Source organism: Neltuma alba, unplaced genomic scaffold, assembly GCF_004799145.2.
Source record: "Neltuma alba isolate B1F8T4 unplaced genomic scaffold, ASM479914v2 tig00011656_pilon, whole genome shotgun sequence".
In the NCBI taxonomy this organism is placed as follows: Eukaryota; Viridiplantae; Streptophyta; class Magnoliopsida; order Fabales; family Fabaceae; genus Neltuma; species Neltuma alba.
Window position 1 is genome coordinate 181,111 of NW_021636302.1, and position 19,435 is coordinate 200,545.

Genomic DNA, 19,435 nt, shown 5'->3' on the forward strand with positions numbered 1-19,435 from the left:
ATCCTCAAATATAGTAATATGAACTAGAAGTTCATAAAGTATTGCATTTGTAAAACATTACTAATATCTGTCGAATGCAATTACCGACCCAAATGAGAATTCTTAATTTTTATATCCCAGCTAAAAATGCTCCTATTTTTAAGACATGCTAAAAGCATGAGAATATGATCGGTTCCAAAAGAAAAGAAAAAGGAGAAAATGATTATGATAATCATACTAAGGAGGCATAAATTGCAAACGAGATTAAGACATAACTGTTTGACTCTTGAAGAAGTTTAAGTGTATGAAAGCAATAAAGAGATATCGATATGTTATATCATAAAAAAAAGGGGATTGATAAAGGAATAAAATTATTGACAATAATTTTATTGATGATATCATGTGATTAAATGAGGCTCTTATTTATAAATCTATCATAACATACAGATAGAAAAATGGTTGGCCAACAGGGAAAAAAAAAACACAATATAACAAGGATTTGTGTATCCCTAGCTTATGCACTTGAATTATAATGCTAGTATTATGTAAGTAGGCATTTGTACAATATAAAGAGAAATAAAACCTTGTGATGGATTAAATTATATGTCTTATCAATCTGGCCGCCTAGTAATAAATGAATTTTTTTTTTCATGTGCGTCTTAGAAATATATAACTATAATGTATGACTTATTTTATAGTGAAATTATATGTGAATCCTAGAAGGATTCAAATCCTTGTATAAATTCAAACGATCCAATACATGAATAGATCTGGATCATAATTTATGAAAATCCTTGAAAGATTTGAGTTTGTAGAAGCATACAATTATGTTCTCAAGAACATTATTCAATTAAGTCTCTGTACGAGGCATATGTGGTTAATATCGACCGAAGGAATGATATAAACATATTCCAACTTGTTCATTTGTGAAAAGATTCAAAATGAGTTTGTTATCAGTACTATTTATGATGATAGCATCGAAACTCCTGATGAGTTTTCAAAAACTACAAATTACTTTAAAAAAAGTTTAAAATGAAAGTTTTCAAAAGAATACATATGGATAAGTCACATCCATTATGTGGATAAGAAACATCCATTATATGTTTCGGTAGTTGCAAGATCTTTAGATGTGGATCAAAAATTGATTTAGACCTCTAGAAGGTAATGAATAAACACTTGGTCTAGAAGTACCATATCTTAGTATTACTAAAGCATTTATATATCTATCTAACCATGCAAAACCTGATATATCATTTGCTAATTAGCATGATATAGTTCTTTATCAACATGAAGATGTTAGAATGAAGTCAAAAATATTCTTTGTTACTTTAAGGGTGCCATGGAGGTAATATTATTTTATCTAAAGGTACCCAAGACTAATCTTAATGGCTATATAGATAAAGTATTCTTATTTGATCCTCATGTCAAGAGATCATAATATGATCCACATGTGGATAAACCATAAAAGGACTATTCGTCTCGTGATTTTCAGAAGATTATAAAATTTATATTTGACGTTTTTATCTTATTACAATAGTCGGAAGGGTTGTTCGTTAGATTAGACTTTGCAGGCTCAAAGATATCAACTGATATTGCCAAAAGGGAGAGTTGATACACACTGAACTCTTTTTTTCTTGTCTATGGTTTTGTCCCACTGGGTTTTCCTAATAAGGTTTTTAACGAGGCAGCATTGCATAGTGTATCAATGAATGATGTACTTTTTTTCTTTCGCTAGGTTTTTGTCCCACAGAGTTTTTCCTAATTGAAGTTTTTTAACGAGGCACATTCATATATATTGGACATTCAAGGGGGAGTGTTATGAATATAATATCTTTGTGGATGTCTATATATCCCCCATTATCTCATATAATCTTTAATATCTCCTATTATCTCCTATAATCTCCAATATCTCCTATTATTTCTAAATCCCACAATTATCTCATATTATTATGTAATCTGTAGATTCTATCAAAGGTGTAAAGTTATACCTATAAATAAAGGTTATGTATAATGTATTGAGTACTCTTGATGGAATGGGAAATACTCTTTCTTGTTGATCCTCTCTTCCTTTGTATGATTCTTCTTTATATTTCTTCTTTATTTATAACAATATCATACTTTTTGAAGACTTAAGCTTGAATCTTTAAAAAAAACCTCCATATAGACTCAAGTTTATACTTAGACTTTGGCCACGTTTGGGTAACTGCCCAAACCATTGTTTGGGCAAAAATTAGCCAAAAACCAGGAAAAAAACCAAAACCATGATTTTGGGTCAAAACCACAGTTTTCGCCCAGAAACCATGGTTTTGACAGAAGCAAAATTTTCTGCTTTTGGGAAAAAAAAAAAAAAGGGAGAGTGTCAGAGCTTTCATGGGATGTGTCTTGCTTCTTTTTTTGGCCCAGACAGATATACTCCTCCCTAATTATTCATCTCTTTTTTCATTGTTTCAGACGCACCACGAGAGAGAGCTTGAGAGAATCATATATATGTGTTGTGTGTTTATTATTAATTATTATAATAAGTAATAAATTGTTTTATGTGTGCTTATTTAATTTTGTCAAAAAATATCATGGTATTTCATATATATAATCTTTAAAATAAAATAATATTTTTCTGTTGGTAAAAAATATATTATTAACAATTTTAGTCCTTTAAATTAAAATATATTATAAAATCTATATTATATGTAATTATCATATTAACTTATGTCCTTTTTAGTAATATAAAAAGTGCTTCTGATAATAACTATCCAAACTCTCTTACTTTATCAAAATCGCTTTTTCACAAAATCTATTCTTCATAAAATCTATTCTCCCAAGAATTTATTCTACAGAAGCTATTCTCCAAACTATGGTTTGGTTTCATCCAAACACCATCTTTATATGTCTGTTGCAGGTCTAAACTTATTTGGTTAAAACCTAACCTATTTTTGGCCTTTTTTGGGGGAGCCAACAAAAATGAGGTGAAGTCCGACCTAAACCCATTTTCTCTTAAACTCATGGATCCATGATCGGCCAACTCCAAAAAAAAAAAAGAGAGAGAGAGAGAGAGAACTACAAAGCAGCCATGACACCAACAAGCCACTTTTTTTTTTTTTTTTGCTAAAGCATAGGTATCATCCAATTGGAGACAATTAAAAACGCTTACAGGAAAAAAAAAACATCAAAGTGGAGCCAACAAGCCACTTACATGAGTATCAAACATCAAAGAAGCTTGTAGCAAAAAAAAAAAAGAAAAGGAAAAAGGGATCAGAGACGCAACGAGAACAAAAATTCTATGATCATGAGGACAAGGACCGGTGAAGGTAAAACTAAACTTCTGAGCTCGAATCAAACATATACATAATAAAAGGCTTGTTTTTATCATTAATATAAGATTTTGATTCACTTCATTTCCTAAATTTATAATATCTTTTCCTAAATCTTACTTAGTTGATTGCATATATTAAAGGCACTAAGGGAGCAGTTTCTATTGCAAATAATTAAAATGGATGCTTTAAGAAAATAAGCACGCATTTTTCTACATAAAAATAATTTAATTAATTTGTTTGGTTTAAATCCACCCCAAATTTATATACTTTTAACGGATTTTAATTTTGATCCTTATATTTTTGTTCAATTGTTTTTGTCCCTATACTGTGTGCCATACAAAACCATTTTATAGTTTTATAAGAATTTGAATCTAAGCTTAACAATGTTAATTTCATTGATGTGGCCACAATAATATTAAGTAATGACACCAAGTGTTAACTGGAACTAATGCAGCGACCAAAACCAAAATATAGTAAAAGTATAGGAATTAAAATGGGAACTCGTTAAAAAGTGGGACCTAGAGTGGGTTTAAACTTGTAAGAAAACAAATATTTAAACATGCAATAGAGGATTAAAAAAATCAAATTTTACTAATAAAATTGATTTTCAACAATAAAATTTGATTTCCAACATTTGAATTCATGCGGAAAAAACACAAAATCAATTTTATCATTTGTGGATTTGATGAAGAATTCGAGTGTAAGCGTCAAAATTTGGGTATCAATATAGTTGCAGGCAGCAAGGATATGTTTCTCCGACAAATTAGAGTGGAAGAAGCAGACCATCGCATTTTAAGGAACCCATATTCGATGAGCTTGGAGAAGATAACGAAGTTGGTGTTAAATTGAAAAGGTAGAGTCAATTTCTCCTCTCAAAATTGATTTTCTCAGTCAAAGTTGATTATTCAACCCTTGTCTCGCACATTTAGGTTGCTTTTCTTTTTTATAGGGTTAAACTCATTTATATCCTTATACTTCTAATAAGTTTTGATTTTGGTCTGTACATGTAAGTCACATCAATCTTATTTAGCAGTTTCACATTTGCCTACTTAATGGTGTCAATACCACATTAACAAAGTTAACACCGTTATGCTTATTTTAATTGAATTTTAGTTGGATTCAGTTTAGTTGAATTTTAGTTCAATTGTTCATTGGAAAGTTTGTTTAATTGAATTAGTTTAGCATTGGTCTGTTTTGTTTATTGGAATTGGTCTTTTTGATTTGATAATACAAGGAGGTTGTATACAAATTGAAATAAAATAACATAAAAAACTGAAACTTTTCATGGCGGTTATTTAATGCTAATTAGGGGGAACTTTTCACAATGATTGTTAGTGAAAAATCACAATGGAATGTTTCTTTTTACGACGGTTTTTAACAGTCGTGAAATCCTTAGTTCATTGCATCAACAGCATTAACATTGGCCCTAAAATCACCGTGAAAATGCCTTTTTAACTGCCGCAATAAAGTGTTTCTGTAGTAGTGTCTTTATGCAATTAGAAGTATCAATGTTTCGGTCAAAAAATTAGAAGTATCAATGTTTTGGATAGTGCAAAGTATGCGGACAAAAAACAACGAAACAATATTATAAGAATTAAAACCAAAACTTATTAGAAGTATATGGCAATCCTTATCTTCTTAATCTTTGTAGATTTAAATTAGTTATCTAACTCCTAATAAGAAGGAATACTTGTTTAAGTGAACCAAAGTCATTAAAATTTTCACTTAATGCCAATTCCTAAAATTCTTGTTACGTCCTTTGCTTATTAGTTATCACTCATATCGTTGAAGTACTATGTAATCATATTCCATGGACTTCCTTTCAAAATTTTCAAAGAACTGATTCCCAAACTTACGAATATGATCAATTTTATTTTATTAATAAAGATCTTCTAACATTATATATGATCATTACTTAATTGATTGAGCCTTTTAAACAACAACAATAATAAATGCAGAACAATGGAGAAAATTAAAAAGGTATTCCAGAGAGATCAGGCCGTAAGGTCGTTTGCTTTTGGTCATTCTGCTTTTTTCGTATTCTGCAGATTTGTGGCATTTCTTCCAATGAATATGGCTTTTAAAGAAGCGCAGAAAGGGATAGCTTGAAGGATTTTATTCCCTTTTGCATCAAAGTATGAGTACCACCATCACATTCTACAATGAAGGAGCTTTCATTTTAATTTTAGCCCTTTTTTTCAAAATAATAATAATGATTAAAAAAAAAAAAGCAAGTTGCTTTTGCCTTCTCACCAACCAAGGAGAAAGCCAGAAAGGTCTTTTGAATTGAAAAACACAACATAATATTAAATGATTAAATCAATGCACTAATCATTTAACAATAATAAAACCCATCATATCATACACCTCACTGCCTAGAACTAGAAGTTTTCCTCGTCCTTCTGCGCAACTTTGATGTTATCCAAAACTGACGTGATGTTAAATTGGGATATATTTGCCCCAAACTTGCAGTACTAGCATCCAGATGCACGAGAGAATCATTACGCAGAACGAGAAGAAGAAGAAGAACATATACTCCGTTTGTTTATTATTCGTGTTTGGAATGTTTTATATTACAATTTATAAGGTGTTTTATAAAATGTTGAGTTGTTAGTGTGTTATTTATTTAAAGAAAGATCTTGACAAATAAAAAATTACTAAACCCCATTATGCCAGTTTAAACAAATTGGCTCTCGGTCTTACAGAGCGGGTCTTGAAGGTTTCAGACTCACAAACCTGCTTACCTTAAAATCATTGTTTTAGAAGTCCTGTCATCAATTTGAACAAACTTAAACAGGCTTAATTCATTCCACCAGCTCTACTCTTAAACTAGAGTGATGATTTTAATGGGCAACCCTCCAAGGTGTCTTCCACATTCCATTATAAAGCTTTAACCCTTAATGAATCAGTCCTCAAATGTGAAAAAAGAGACATGGGCAAGGTGTGTGATTGTCAATTACTTGTTGATGCTATTCTTTTAATAAAACTACATAAGCTAATTAAGAAGATTACTGAAATTAGTTGTCCCTTTTTTTTTTTTTCAAAACTTGATATTCCCAAACCATCCTTATATCTCAAAAATATGATTTTCATTTTCTTTGGAGTTTGAAATTAATATTGCAGCATGTAACATCTAAATTTTACTTTCATGCATATAAGTAACATAGGAAAGTGACTTCATTTAGTACAGATTTAGAGCAGCTTAATTGGTTATTTTGTTGAGGTATATTAGGATATGAAATTGGAAGGAAAATGCGAGTCTTTTTTTATTAGAGTATCCAATCATAGATAGGAAATAATATGGGATGTGTCTCCAATAGCAAACTTCAACAAACATTACAAAAAATAACAAAAAATTAGCAACAGAATTTAGTTACATAATTTCGGCACTAATCAAAATTAGCAACAGATTAGTAATAAAATTTAGTTAATGAAATTTTTTTCCATTACTAGTTATTTAGTGACGGAATTCAAACTTCCACAGCTAATTAGCGCAACGAATTACTAACAGATTAGAGACGATAATTAGTGACGAAAAATTTTCATCACTACTTTATTGCTAATTAGGGACAAATGTGATGAAACTTTTGTCATAAAACAATGACGGATATGTGACAGACATTTTATCGCAAATTAGTGATGAAAATATCTATCACTAATTTGTTGCTAATTATTTTTATTATGCAAATTTAAACCATGTAGCAACCGTTAATTGCCTCCACATGTCATGTCTATGATCACCACCTCACCACATTCTCTCTTGCCCATGTCACCATGTCATTCTCTCATCCACATCATTGTCATGTCTCCATTATTGTAAGCTACCATGTTATTGCCTTGTCTATGTCATCATCACGTCACAAAGCCAATTTGTGAAAGAGTGGTGGTTCGAACCTAGACTACTTGTGCACATACTAAAATTTTTGTCAATTGAGTTGAAAAATACCTACGAAATTTTTATGCTAAAATAAATATATATAATATTTCTAATGATAAATACAAATATATATAATAAATATTAAATATAATTTAATATATACTATATAATTTCATATATTATTATTTATTTCAATTTTTTTGTATTTTTAAAAAAAAACTAATAATTAATACATTTATCCAAATATTTAATAAAATAATAAGTATATTATATTTTTTATGTTTATTTTTATTTATATATAATATATTATTGAAAAATTCTCATATGTTATATTTTTATTTTAATAATAAATATTAAAATATAAATGTTATATATTTATATTATAATTTTAGTGATGGAATAGCGACAAAAATTAGTGACAAAATTTTTTCATCACTAATTTCATTATAAAATGCTTTGTGAGGGGAGTTAGTAATGGATTAGTAACAGAAATTAGTGACAAAGAAATTTCATCACTAATTTTTGTCACTAATCCTTTTAAAATAGAATCAACGATGGATTAGTGACCAAATTTAATGACGGAACGAAATTCCATGACTAATTCCTTGCTAATTTAATCCTTTGTTAATTTAAGGATGAAATTTGTTACGGTTTAGAGATGAAATAAAATTTTGTCATTAATTTCTTGTGTTTTTGTAGTGAAAGAAATAGATTTTACCCTAAGAGATGTCTAGTTGTGGACCCTCAATCATGTCTAAGGCTAAACATGCATAAATACTTGAATAAAAATCCTCATTTCTAATGTAGAAGCAGAGAAGAAGGAAGGGTTTTCAATACTCCATCTCCTATTTTAGGGTTTGTGGTTTTAGAGGTTCGAGAGTATGAGTTGGAGCTTTGAACACTTAAGAATGTTTGAACTTTGATTTTTACCCTTGAACCTTTCTTTTCTTAGGTTTAAAGAGAATTTGTGATGGGATATTGAATCATGGTTGAATAGAATTTTCACATATTTATGATATTCATCATTATTAGGGAATATTTGACTTGAATTTTAATATCATTGTTATCTTTTAATTGTTATTTGCATTCTCATTTAAGATTCTAGAATTTTCTATCATTAATTTCTAGGATTAGGTTGAGGCCTAAAAATAGCATCTCAACTTATTTGCTTTGAACGTCTTATGATTTGAATAAATAGATTATTGAGTTTCTTCGTCTTTGAGTTCTCTTCGCTCTTTATTTGTCTGGTTTCTCTCTCCTTTCTTGTTGTCTCAGTCCTCTAGTCTTTCTCTTTCCCTTGTCTTTCTCTCCTTTTTCCCTTTTCCCTTCCTCATCTTGTGTCAATTCAAGTAATGAATTTGGTTAGCATTTTGGTGTGTGGAAAGAATCTGAAATTCGACCTACTCTGCCTACTTTCTAGGGTTAAAATAGGGCTTTTAAATTCTGATTTAACAGTTTAACATTGGATTGTTTTGGAGTGTTTTTTTTATGATAAAAGTTTAGGGTTTGGTAGGTTTGTGTGAGTTTTGATATTCTCATCGATTAAAATGCAATTTCATGGTTGGGTTTTGGTTGTTAAATGTTGAAATGAGATTTATTAATTGGTTTAGTTTTGGTGTTTAAAGTTTAATTGGCCTTACTTTGAGAAATTGGAGACTTGGTTAAATTTACAATTTGAATAATAACTTAAGGATTCAATGAGTAATTAAGAGTAGAAAGGAATTTGGTCAAAGTTGTAACCAATAAACCCTAGAATTAAGTTTTGGAAAACTAGGGTTTTGTGATAACTTGATTTTAGTTCTTTTATCTTTGTATGCATAAATTGTATACACAGTTTGTTGGAGGTTAGTGGTTCTCGATCACTCAAGTTTTGCATTCGTGTGTACATAAGCTCAAAAAAGATAACAAGATCGATTATTTTTTCATATAATTGTAAATCGCACATGTTTTAGATAATTTGGTGTTCACTACTACAGATTTATAAATATTTGATACCAAATACTTGACGATTATTCCAAAAACAGTCAAATAAGAGGTGCATGAGAAATAGTTGACGATTATTACTAATAACCATTAAGTATTGTATTCAAATACTTGACGGTTTTAAATAACCGTTAAGTATTGTTTTCAAATACTTGATGGTTTTAAAGAAAAATCGTGAAGTATGGTTTCACGGAGGAATATTTGACGGTTTTTCAATAGAATCATCAAATATTTCAGGAGAAAACTTGACCGTTATTAGTAATAACTGTCAAGTATTTCCTTTTTTAATTAAATCCCTAATCTGTTCATTTCACCTAGACTCGTTTTAGGTTTTTACTGTCATTTCTCTATTATGCGCTCTCCCTTAGCCTTCGAAGATTCAAATCTTTGTTCCTTACCTAAGTTTCACACTTTCCCCTGTGATTTTGTGCTTTTCCACCATCATTTTCATGCTCTCCCCTTCATTGCCATCGAGTTTGTTGTTCATCGCTGCCATGATGCTCCCATTTCAAGACAGTGCAAGAGGTGGTTTTGCTTAGCATTCCAGGTTCATCACCTTTCTTTTTCTTCTATAGTGTTTTAAAAATGTTTTAGCTTTATAGTGAATGCCATTTGCTTTGGTTCATCTCTTCTTCTTGTTCTTCTTCATTTAAATGTTGATCGATGGGTTTGTTAGCTGTTCTTCGTTTCAATGTTAGTTCATTTGTGTAGGTTATATGTTGTTTACAAGTTTTATAAGTGTTGGGTTATGTTATCTGAATTGTGGGTTATATGTTTTGATTATGGTTTGTTGGGTTTGATTTCTGGTTGGATGGAATCATTTCAATTTAGTTAAAGCATTATTCCTAGTGGTTTGAATGATTACATGTTACATGAGATATTATTTAGACTAAATTAAACTTCCATCAATAATTGTCTTGTTGGTTTGGCATTAAAAGGTTTATTTTTTGAAATTAAAATAGTAAAAAGAGAAGGCATAAGGCCTAGGAAGTGCTCATTTTAAGTTGTTATGCAGCCGAATTTTTTCCAATTGAAATGGGACATGATTGAATTTAGATGGAATTGTTTCTAAATTCAATGAAATTTGTTTTTAGTATGAAGAATTAAACTTTCATACAAGTTAGTTGGAATTTAGTGGGTTTGTTTTTCTTTCATTAATGTTATTAGTTGTGATATAGTTCAAATAGAAGGCATAAAACCTGAGAAATGATCATTTTTAAGCTGTTATACTGTCAAATTTTTTTTCAAATAAAATGGCACATGATTTAATTTATTTTGATTACTAGTTGTTAACAGTTAGAATAGCAGAACTAAAATTAAAGAGAGTAACATGTGATAAGTTGTGACTTATTGATTTCTTATATTTGTTTAATTCATTCAACATGTTTGACTCGCTGATCACATTTCCCTCTAAATGTTTAATGTTAGATGGGGACCATAGATAAGAAATGGATATCTACTAATCACATATCAAAGAAATATTGGGATTGCATAGAATATTTTATTAAGTTCGTGATTGAGCATGCCAATAATCGCAATAGCATTATTTGTTCTTGTGTTAAATGTTGCCTTTAATAGAGTTTATGGAGTTGAAGGAGGAAGCGTATTGGTTAAAGAGCAGGTCAAAGCACAAGTGCTTCTAGTTGATCAATTGATCATGGGCCAAGCACCATAACCGGCTTTGAATCTCATCCCGAGCGGGAAAGACAACTGCACATTCCCTTCTCTACCTAAGGTATAATAGTGCTTGTGTTTATATTATCACATTTAATTATTTTCAAAACAAACTAAATAAAAGTTATATGTTCGCTTAGGGTAAAGTAGACATCTAGTGTGTGGCAGATAGCCGTAAACATCACACCGTCACCACGGGCTGCATGTTGAACTTACTGAGAGAGACTATGATTCAAAATGTGGCTCTCCCTGCTCAACATGTAAGAATATAGTTGAACACTACTATAGATGGCAATTGCGCCCTTCTTATGCCTACCTCAGATACGAACACAGTGGCCTAAGCAGTTGGTAACTTTGTTGCTTGGCTTGGATGTTTTATTAAGTTAGAACCGCCTAAAAAGGTGGGTGTGGGTGTGGGTGTGGGTGTGTGTGTTGAAACCTTCAGCTAATTTAAAATAATATATAAATTATGTTTTAATTGCTAATTATATGTTTGTTAGTCTAAGAGAAAGAAGAGCCTATTGGGAGATTAGTCATTATCATGTTCACAGAAGAAGCCCTCTGAGCCTACTCCTATACTGTCATCAAGATATAAAATATGTCTTGAAAAATATGCAATTGGATCAAAATTAGAACACAGCTACTACTTGATGATTCTTCTCACCTTTGAGCTAGAGGTTTACAGGACATTCGTATATGAGTACGTCACAAATGATGTACTAAAAGAAATTCTGGCTCATGAAATGGCTAGCACGAATGCCTGTAACTTTTATATAAGATATTTCTCAAACCATGATTAAATAATTAATTACTTAGAATATTTATTATATTGATATTTCTGTTTAGGCAGTTAGGTACCTTTATAAGCATTTCATTATTCCTAGCGGCCTTGATGAAAAGTTTAGGTTCATCAGTCCCTATACCTTTGCTGGCCACGACCCTGATATGAAGCAAGACTTATCGAGGGATTTGGTGGATATCTTGATTTCAAGGGCAGTAAAGAATAGGGACACTTTCTTTTTTGCACCTTATTACCAAGGGTAAGTATACTAAATTTTCTTGCATTTTTTTATTTTATAATAGTTTTCAATTGTTCTCATTGTTTTTATTGTATTTAGCAGACATTAGATGCTGATTGTTGTCAATCCCTTTAAAAAAAAAAATTTGATGTTTTGATTCTCTTAATAGAGATCTGGCCAGTCGACGATTTATGCAATCACTGTTTAACAGGTAACTTAAATGTGTTTTATCACGTTGAATTTAATTTTGTTTTCCTATCTAATTTTGACAATCATTAACATTTAATTTCATTGTATTCTTAGAGTTCTGTGGCTGATCTATACGGATCAAGGCTTAGCATACCTCCCAATCAAAGGTGATTTGTGGTTGCTCTGTATGAATCAAGGCTTAGCATGTTCCTTGGTCAAAGGCAATCTATTTGATTCCATGTTTCCATGAAAAAAAGTGAAGGTATTCATCACTATTGACTATTCAACTAAATATAGTTTATCATTATATCATCATTAATATATTTTCCTTTCCCTTTCTTTATAGTGCCCCTTGCGGGCAGACAAGAACTCAGATTGTGGATATTGTGTCATAAAGGAAACTTGGGCAAGAGAAAGCAAAACAAAATTTTGTTATGGTTTTTGTGAAGAGTCAATTTTTGTTTTGGTTTAGTACTTGACAAATTTTGTTTTGCTTTCTCTTGCCCAAGTTTCCTTTTGTATATATTATATTACTTTTGGTTTCTTAAAATATAATATCAATTTCTATTTCTAATTTGTTTGCTGGATTGATATATATGTTCTTTGTTCTATTGTTGCTTTTTGTTTTCAAAACGCAGGTGGGCTGCTAGAAAAGCAGCTACCTAATTTTTTTTAAAAAAAATTCCATAATATTTGACAGTTATTCGATATAACTATCAAGTATTGTAGATATTTTATAGTTATATCTAACAACCATCAAATATACATAATACTTAACAGTTATAGCAAATAACGCTTGAGTATGTTTAACACATACTTGACTGTTATTGATCAAAACCATCAAGTATGTTTAATATATACTTAACGGTTTTGATCAATAACCGTCAAATATTTGGCCACAATACTTGATAGTTTTTAGTTAAAACCGTCATGTCTTGTATCAAATATTTGACAGTTATTAATTGTTAAATATTACTCACATAAATATTTGACTCCTCCGTATTTGACAATTATAAACCGTCCAGTATGGTTAAAAATAACTGTCAAATATTTATATTTTTATAGTAGTGATTGTTTTGGCATTTGTAGCCGACTGAGGACTTGATATGATTTCTAATGTTGGAAATAACATGTTCTGGGTTGAAATGATGTTAGAATTGTTTGTAAATTGTAAGGTACTTATGAAACTTGTAAGCATGCCTCTGTACACTAGAAATCTATTGTATTGTGGTTTAGAATCAATCAGGCATACTTAGGTGCATCGAAACATTTTATATTGTACTTATGAAGTTCTTCGAACATACTTGTGTGTAAAATTGTATTGGAACTATGTTAGAAACATTGTCACATAGTCTAATCATTGTTACATGGTTTAATCTTTTTGACTATGCTTGTATGTGAGGCTATTTTTAAAAGGAAATTTACATTCTTAACGTGTTTATTAATCCAAAAGTGGTATAAGATGTTTTTTTCAATTCAATACAATTAAACACATAGGCGCACAATCATGTCAATGACTAGTGCTCCAGCAAGAATACCACTTATCATGTTTGGACAAAATTCAAATGAGTCAATTCTACAAGCCTGATATGTTTCCTCAATTTTATTATTAGATGTTTTTCAAAAAATCATGACTTTGATTCTCCTAATTAATTATAAATGGAACACAAACAAGGGTTAAGATTTAATCAGCATTTTAAACTAACACTCTAGAGTAATTTGTGAGACAATTTTAAAAAGATGCTAATTGACGGACATTTGGGGGACTATTAACGTAAGGGTGAAATTGCTCCACTTTTAAAACATTAAAGGTCAAATTGCATAACAAATTATTTTAAGGTATTGAATGTATCTGATAAAAACCCACTTGAAATAGGTTATAATTTTTAATCATCATTTATGAAATATAAAGTAAGTATTTAAGAGTAGTTTTATCTCGACTTATGTAAAACATATTTATAAATATTTATAAATACTATGCTAAACAGGTTCAAAATATTTTGAGTTTTAGATATATCTTAATCCTCTAAACAATTCCTTATTAAACGCGACACTGCTTATATTTTAATCCAAGTACCTGGATGAAAATTCCTTTAATTTCCTTTTTAGCATAATTAATTCGAAGGTAGTTTTCGAGAAGCAAAATAAGACGGCCTTTTGCGCGTAAAGAACAAGGTCAAGCACACCTCTCCATCCTCCAAGGCCCTGACAATTTTGCAAATTTAACTGTATCCAAAGCCTCTCTCTCTTTTTCCCTCTCACAAGCACAGTCTTCAAAAAATCTTTTGTTTACTCTTATCTTTCTTTGCTCTTCTCCCCCACACACACAGTCTCCAAAAAAACATTTTCCTATTTGTATTTCTTCTGCATTTCATTATTACCCACATTATTCACTCATATGCAAACATAAAAAGCTTCCATAGCCTCTTCTTGGTACAGCCTCTCTCTCTCTCTCTCTCTCCGCTTCATCATTATCTCCATCATCAACACCGCCACCATGCCCTCCTTCGTTTCCGTTTCTCTCTCTCCCCTTCTTCTTCTTCCCTTGTTCTTCCAGTCTTGTTTCTGTGCTACAATTTTAGTTGATGGATCCTCAGAGTGGAAGAACCCCACAGTTCACATTGGAGATTCCATCAGTAAGTATTGCAGATCGAGTTTTCTGGAATGTTCCTCAGCTTTGTTTACTCAAATGAGCAGCTAATAATGTGTGTTTTACTCTGTTTTGGTAAAGTTTTCAAGCACAGGCAACACTACAATCTTTACATTTTCAAGAACCAGAAAGCCTTTGATCTCTGCAATTTCACTCAAGCCACTCTTCTCACCAAATCCCATGCAACCTCTTACACGGTAAATAATTTTCTCTCACCCTCATTTGACCATTTGACGTAGGAAAAAAAAATTCAAAATCTGGTTTTTCCTGGCAATTTTTATATGGGCATTTCAGAAATGGCTTCAAAATCTGGTTTTTCTTAGCAATCTCGATATGGGTATTTCGCAAATAGCTTCAGAATCTGATTTTTCTCGGCACTTTCTATCTCGGTGTTTAACAAACAGCTTCAAAATTGTCATTTCCTCAGTAATATCTATCTGGGTATTGTCGGAACTTCTTCAAAATATTGTCTTTCTCAGCATTTCTATCTGGGTTATGCAAAGTTATTGTTTTTCTCTTTCAATTTCTTACCAATTCTGTAATGATGTTCTTAGTGGCACCCATCGCGTCCTGGTTCCTTTTACTTCACCTTCAACGACGGGTCGTTTAAAGCATGTGAAGCTTCTCTAAAGCTAGGCATAAAGGTCTCGCCGGCAATACCGCCGGAGCTTTCTCCCAAGGCGGCTCCTGCTCTGGCTCCGGCCTCCGGCGGCGGGTCAGTGCCGTCGTCCCCTTCATTCCCTTGGCCTTTCCGTCCTCGCCAAGCTGATTCTCCTGGCCCGGCACCGGCCGGAAGTTCAACGGCGGCATTTCCCTTAGTACCTACCAAAGGAGGAGGAAACGGCATGCCGTTTATCAACAGTAATCCTGCGGTTCCTCTTCCTACTGGTGAAGTGGACTCTGCCACCATACGCCCTCTCCCAACCTCGGGCCAAGACAGACAGGTGCCATCCCGCTCTGGTTCACTGTCTTACTCTCTTTCTTTAATTACAATATTTAATATGTTTGTATTATGCTTATTTTGTAGTCTTCCTTAATTTTGAATAGATATTTCATATTTAGTTATGTACCCATAAAAGCGGAAAATTTTGCGCTTTTTCTTGGGAAAAAATTAGCATCCAAGATCTTGTCTTTTTTCCTTAAAGAATAATTTGAAGAATTTTCAGTTGTGATTTTTTTAGAAAAATTTAATATAACACTTAATTATCCACAAATAATAAGGTCTTTGACATTACTAGATGATTTGCAGCACAGGTCAAAATACTCCAAAAAAAATGTAGAAATGATATATTACCTACTAATAAAATTTTAGAGTAATATAGTAAAACTCAATGCATGCCCATATTATGAATTATATTTTTATTAAATGTTTTTTTAGAAAAAATTGTGACATTAAAAGACCATATTTAGATAAAGAGGGTAAAAAATCAAGTTGAAAATGATACTGTGTAGGTTTGTTAATAATGGTAGGTAAGGAAAAGGAAACACGTGAACTGTGGTCATGATGGCTGTGTGAAGTACTTGCTAATGGGGGTTTTATTTATTAATTAAATTAAATATTTTAAAATATTAAATGCATTAAATATTGCATGTAAAGATAGACAAATTTGATGGGCTTGTGATTGATGCAGGTGATGATGATCATTAGGTTATGTGGATTTGAAATCGGTATGACCCTCCTCACTTTATTGCTGATGCTGTAACAAAAGTTAAGAGTTAGAGAGAGAGAGAGAGAGAGAGATGAAGAGATGATGATGTAAAGTAGTAGAGAGAGAGAGAGACTAATGATTGAGATTAATATATATAGCAATATAGTTTATGTGTAATGTATTGTCTTTAGATTCTCTTCCATTTTTACTTTTGAATGTTTCCCACTTTTGGATTTACTTTTTGCCAGTTGATTCTCATTGTGCTTGCCTTGTCTTCCCCTTTTTTTATTTCTTTTGTTTGAATACATTCCTTTGTTTTTTAAAAGGAGAATTAGGTGACGTCCAATACGATGATCAAAACATTTCAATGACATGTGAATAATTTAAACATGTCATTGTAATTTGTCATTGCAACCTAATCAGTTGTTAGTGAGTATATTTTCTTGGCACCTTATGCTAACTCCTTTTTTTTTAATGCTAGCAAAATCTTCTGATTTCAAAATACAAAAATAGTTATGTGATGAACCAATTTTACACTACTTCTAGTTTTTAGTATAAGAGTTAGATAAAATTAGTTAAATTGGTTATTTATTATAAATATATATAATTTTTCTAAATTATCCTCGTAATTATGTGCATTAAATAATTGAAATTATTTTTTTGATAGAAACTCTTTATAATAAGGATGTTTTAGAAAAAGATAACAAGTAAAGTAGATTTAAGTTTCATATTTAGAACTAAATTTAATTCTCAATTTGCCCTTTACTTTAGACACACACACATACATATATATATATATATATATGTCTGTGTGTATATAAAGTTGGTGATGAATAGCAACAAAGATGAATTGGTTTGTATATTAGCGACGGAGCAACTTTATGTGATGTTGGGGGCCCCAAAGGCATTAATTAGCCAGCGAAAGAGATAACACAACATGAGATGTTTGCAGTGTTAAATGGAGGCATAAAGGGTTACTCACGGACTTAAAGCTTCCAGCGCTTGTCTCCTTCAAATAATTCACCGCTTCTTTCTCGTGATTTGCGTTTCAAATTAGCTCCGTGAAAATTATGGCATTAAAAATGGGTTGGTTAAATCGGTGAATCCATTTATGGATGAAGGCTAATTTCATCACTTAATCCGTAAGAGTTTTAAATGAATTGATCATGTTGGATTTTATAATTTTTCTTTTCTTGCTGAATTTGAAATAACTATTACAGATATTAACTCGGTGTTAATCAAAAGGGTAAGATTTGTGTGTGTTTTTGTGGTCCTCCATTATCATTACTTCTAGGTGTGTCGGATAGTAGAGTCCTCACCAAAAAAGAGAGAATAACTTGAGTCTTTATTTTTATTTTTTAACGTTAACGGAACAATTGCACCAAGGCCAATTCTCATCATCAGAGTCCTCATTTTCCTGCAGAAGAGGTGGAGGTTGATCAAAAGTACAAAAACTGTCATCTATGGTATGGAAAGACTTGGCTAAGTAATCAACAATTCCTAAATTTTTCCTAAAGGTGTAATAAACCATAACTATGCCTCTAAAGGGGTGAGAGATATCACAACTTTTAATAATCAAACTTAAGGCCTCTATATAATCCGAAACAGAAGAACATTTTTAAAACCCTTTGACCCAACAGAGGTTAAGGCCATGAATGTGCGAATTAGTTTTGCTACCGCTAGTGGAATCTTGGTGAGTTTGCACTTGAATCCCATTAGCCATCTACCATCCGTATCCCAGATAGCTCCTCCACATCCGCTCTCCATTAATCAAGACTGAACCATCTATTTCTAACTTGACGAACTCCCCATGATACCTGTTTTAAACTTGCTTTGACCTCGAGCACTACTATAAAAATTACATTGAAGCATGAGATTATGATCCCAACAAGCTCTATAGAAACTAGAAATGGGATTCTATCGATCTTTTGTGCAGTTTGGGTCAAAGAGCTTCTTGCATCTCATAACACGTCCCAACAGACAACCAAACATGTTAAGCCACTGAAGTATCTTTGCGTACTCCTGTCATGCCTCCTTTTCCCAATTTCATTTCACCCATTTAGGTCCATTTATTATATTGAACCTATCCCAGTCAGCGTGTGAAAGCACATCGTCGTTGTGCATTGGTGCAGTCTCTTATCAGATGCATACTAATTACGTCTCTGTTTTCAAAATTCCCAATAATCATGGAATTTGTTCATCACCCTCAAAGAAGAGATGATTAATTGTTGTATGAGCATATTGCTCTTTGATCAATGAATGTGTTTTCTCCATCGATTGTTCTTATTATTTTCTATTAAATTATCATTATTAACAATAACGATGTTGAGTTTAAAAGCAACACGTTATATTTGTGCTTCAATAAATCTGTTTTGTTAGATTATGTGTGATTTATATATCAATGTTTCATTTACTTATGGATTAATGCTTTTTATTAATCATGATTTGATTGACCCTAATTTAATTAGGGTAAGATTATTGACCTTTGAGCTACTATTTTGATCAGTTTAATGATTAGTCCGATTTTCAACACATTCTAGCAATCTAACAAAATACATATTATCTTATCCTATTCTATGAGTAACGTTTTCAAAATTCTTACCGAGAGAAAATGCAAGGACGCCAAGAAAACCCCCAAAAAAAAAGAAAACTTTTTTCCAATTTGTGGCATTGTACATTAACTTCTTGTGAGAATGGCCAAAATTGAATGGATGTCTGATGAGCAAAAGGAACAACGAATTTGGTATTTTCCAAAACTTTAATTTAGTTCATGGCTATGAGAGGTTGATTGATAGGAATGAATGCGCGGTGGATTATGTGAATCTTTGCGGAAATTGGGAGAGAGAAAAACGGAGCCTGGTTCCAGTCTCATTTCATCGATCATATCACTTATGCGGACTCGTCTCATGAAAAGGGAGGAGAGGACAAATTCTATAGCAAGCCATTTAGTTATGGGTGTTTTTCTATTAAATATGCATATCGTTTTTTTTTTTTGGGTTATGAATCATCATTAGAAAGCGAATATTATCTAGAAGATTCTATGTAGATGGCCAGTACTAGAAAAAAAATGAAGTCCTTTATGTGATTATTCTCCCATGAAAGAG

At 31.6% G+C, this 19,435-nt stretch overlaps 1 protein-coding gene across 1 annotated transcript; it reads left to right on the top strand.

Moving 5' to 3' along the window:
• Nucleotides 1-14,383: 14,383 nt before the first annotated feature.
• Nucleotides 14,384-16,599, top strand: LOC114716442 (uncharacterized). Its single transcript, XM_028901450.1, has 4 exons — nucleotides 14,384-14,668; nucleotides 14,764-14,879; nucleotides 15,237-15,626; nucleotides 16,314-16,599. Exons 1-4 carry the CDS (start codon nucleotides 14,530-14,532, stop codon nucleotides 16,383-16,385), a joined length of 717 nt encoding a protein of 238 aa, XP_028757283.1. The 5' UTR covers nucleotides 14,384-14,529; the 3' UTR covers nucleotides 16,386-16,599.
• The last annotated feature ends 2,836 nt before the right edge of the window (nucleotides 16,600-19,435 follow it).

What these genes read in the sequence shown, in the direction of transcription:
- LOC114716442 (XM_028901450.1), top strand. Translation starts at nt 14,530, where the DNA reads ATGCCCTCCTTCGTTTCCGTTTCTCTCTCTCCCCTTCTTCTTCTTCCC. An exon ending in CCCATGCAACCTCTTACACG is followed by an intron (nt 14,880 to 15,236) that starts GTAAATAATTTT and finishes TGATGTTCTTAG; the next exon opens with TGGCACCCATCGCGTCCTGG. An exon ending in CCTCGGGCCAAGACAGACAG is followed by an intron (nt 15,627 to 16,313) that starts GTGCCATCCCGC and finishes TGATTGATGCAG; the next exon opens with GTGATGATGATCATTAGGTT.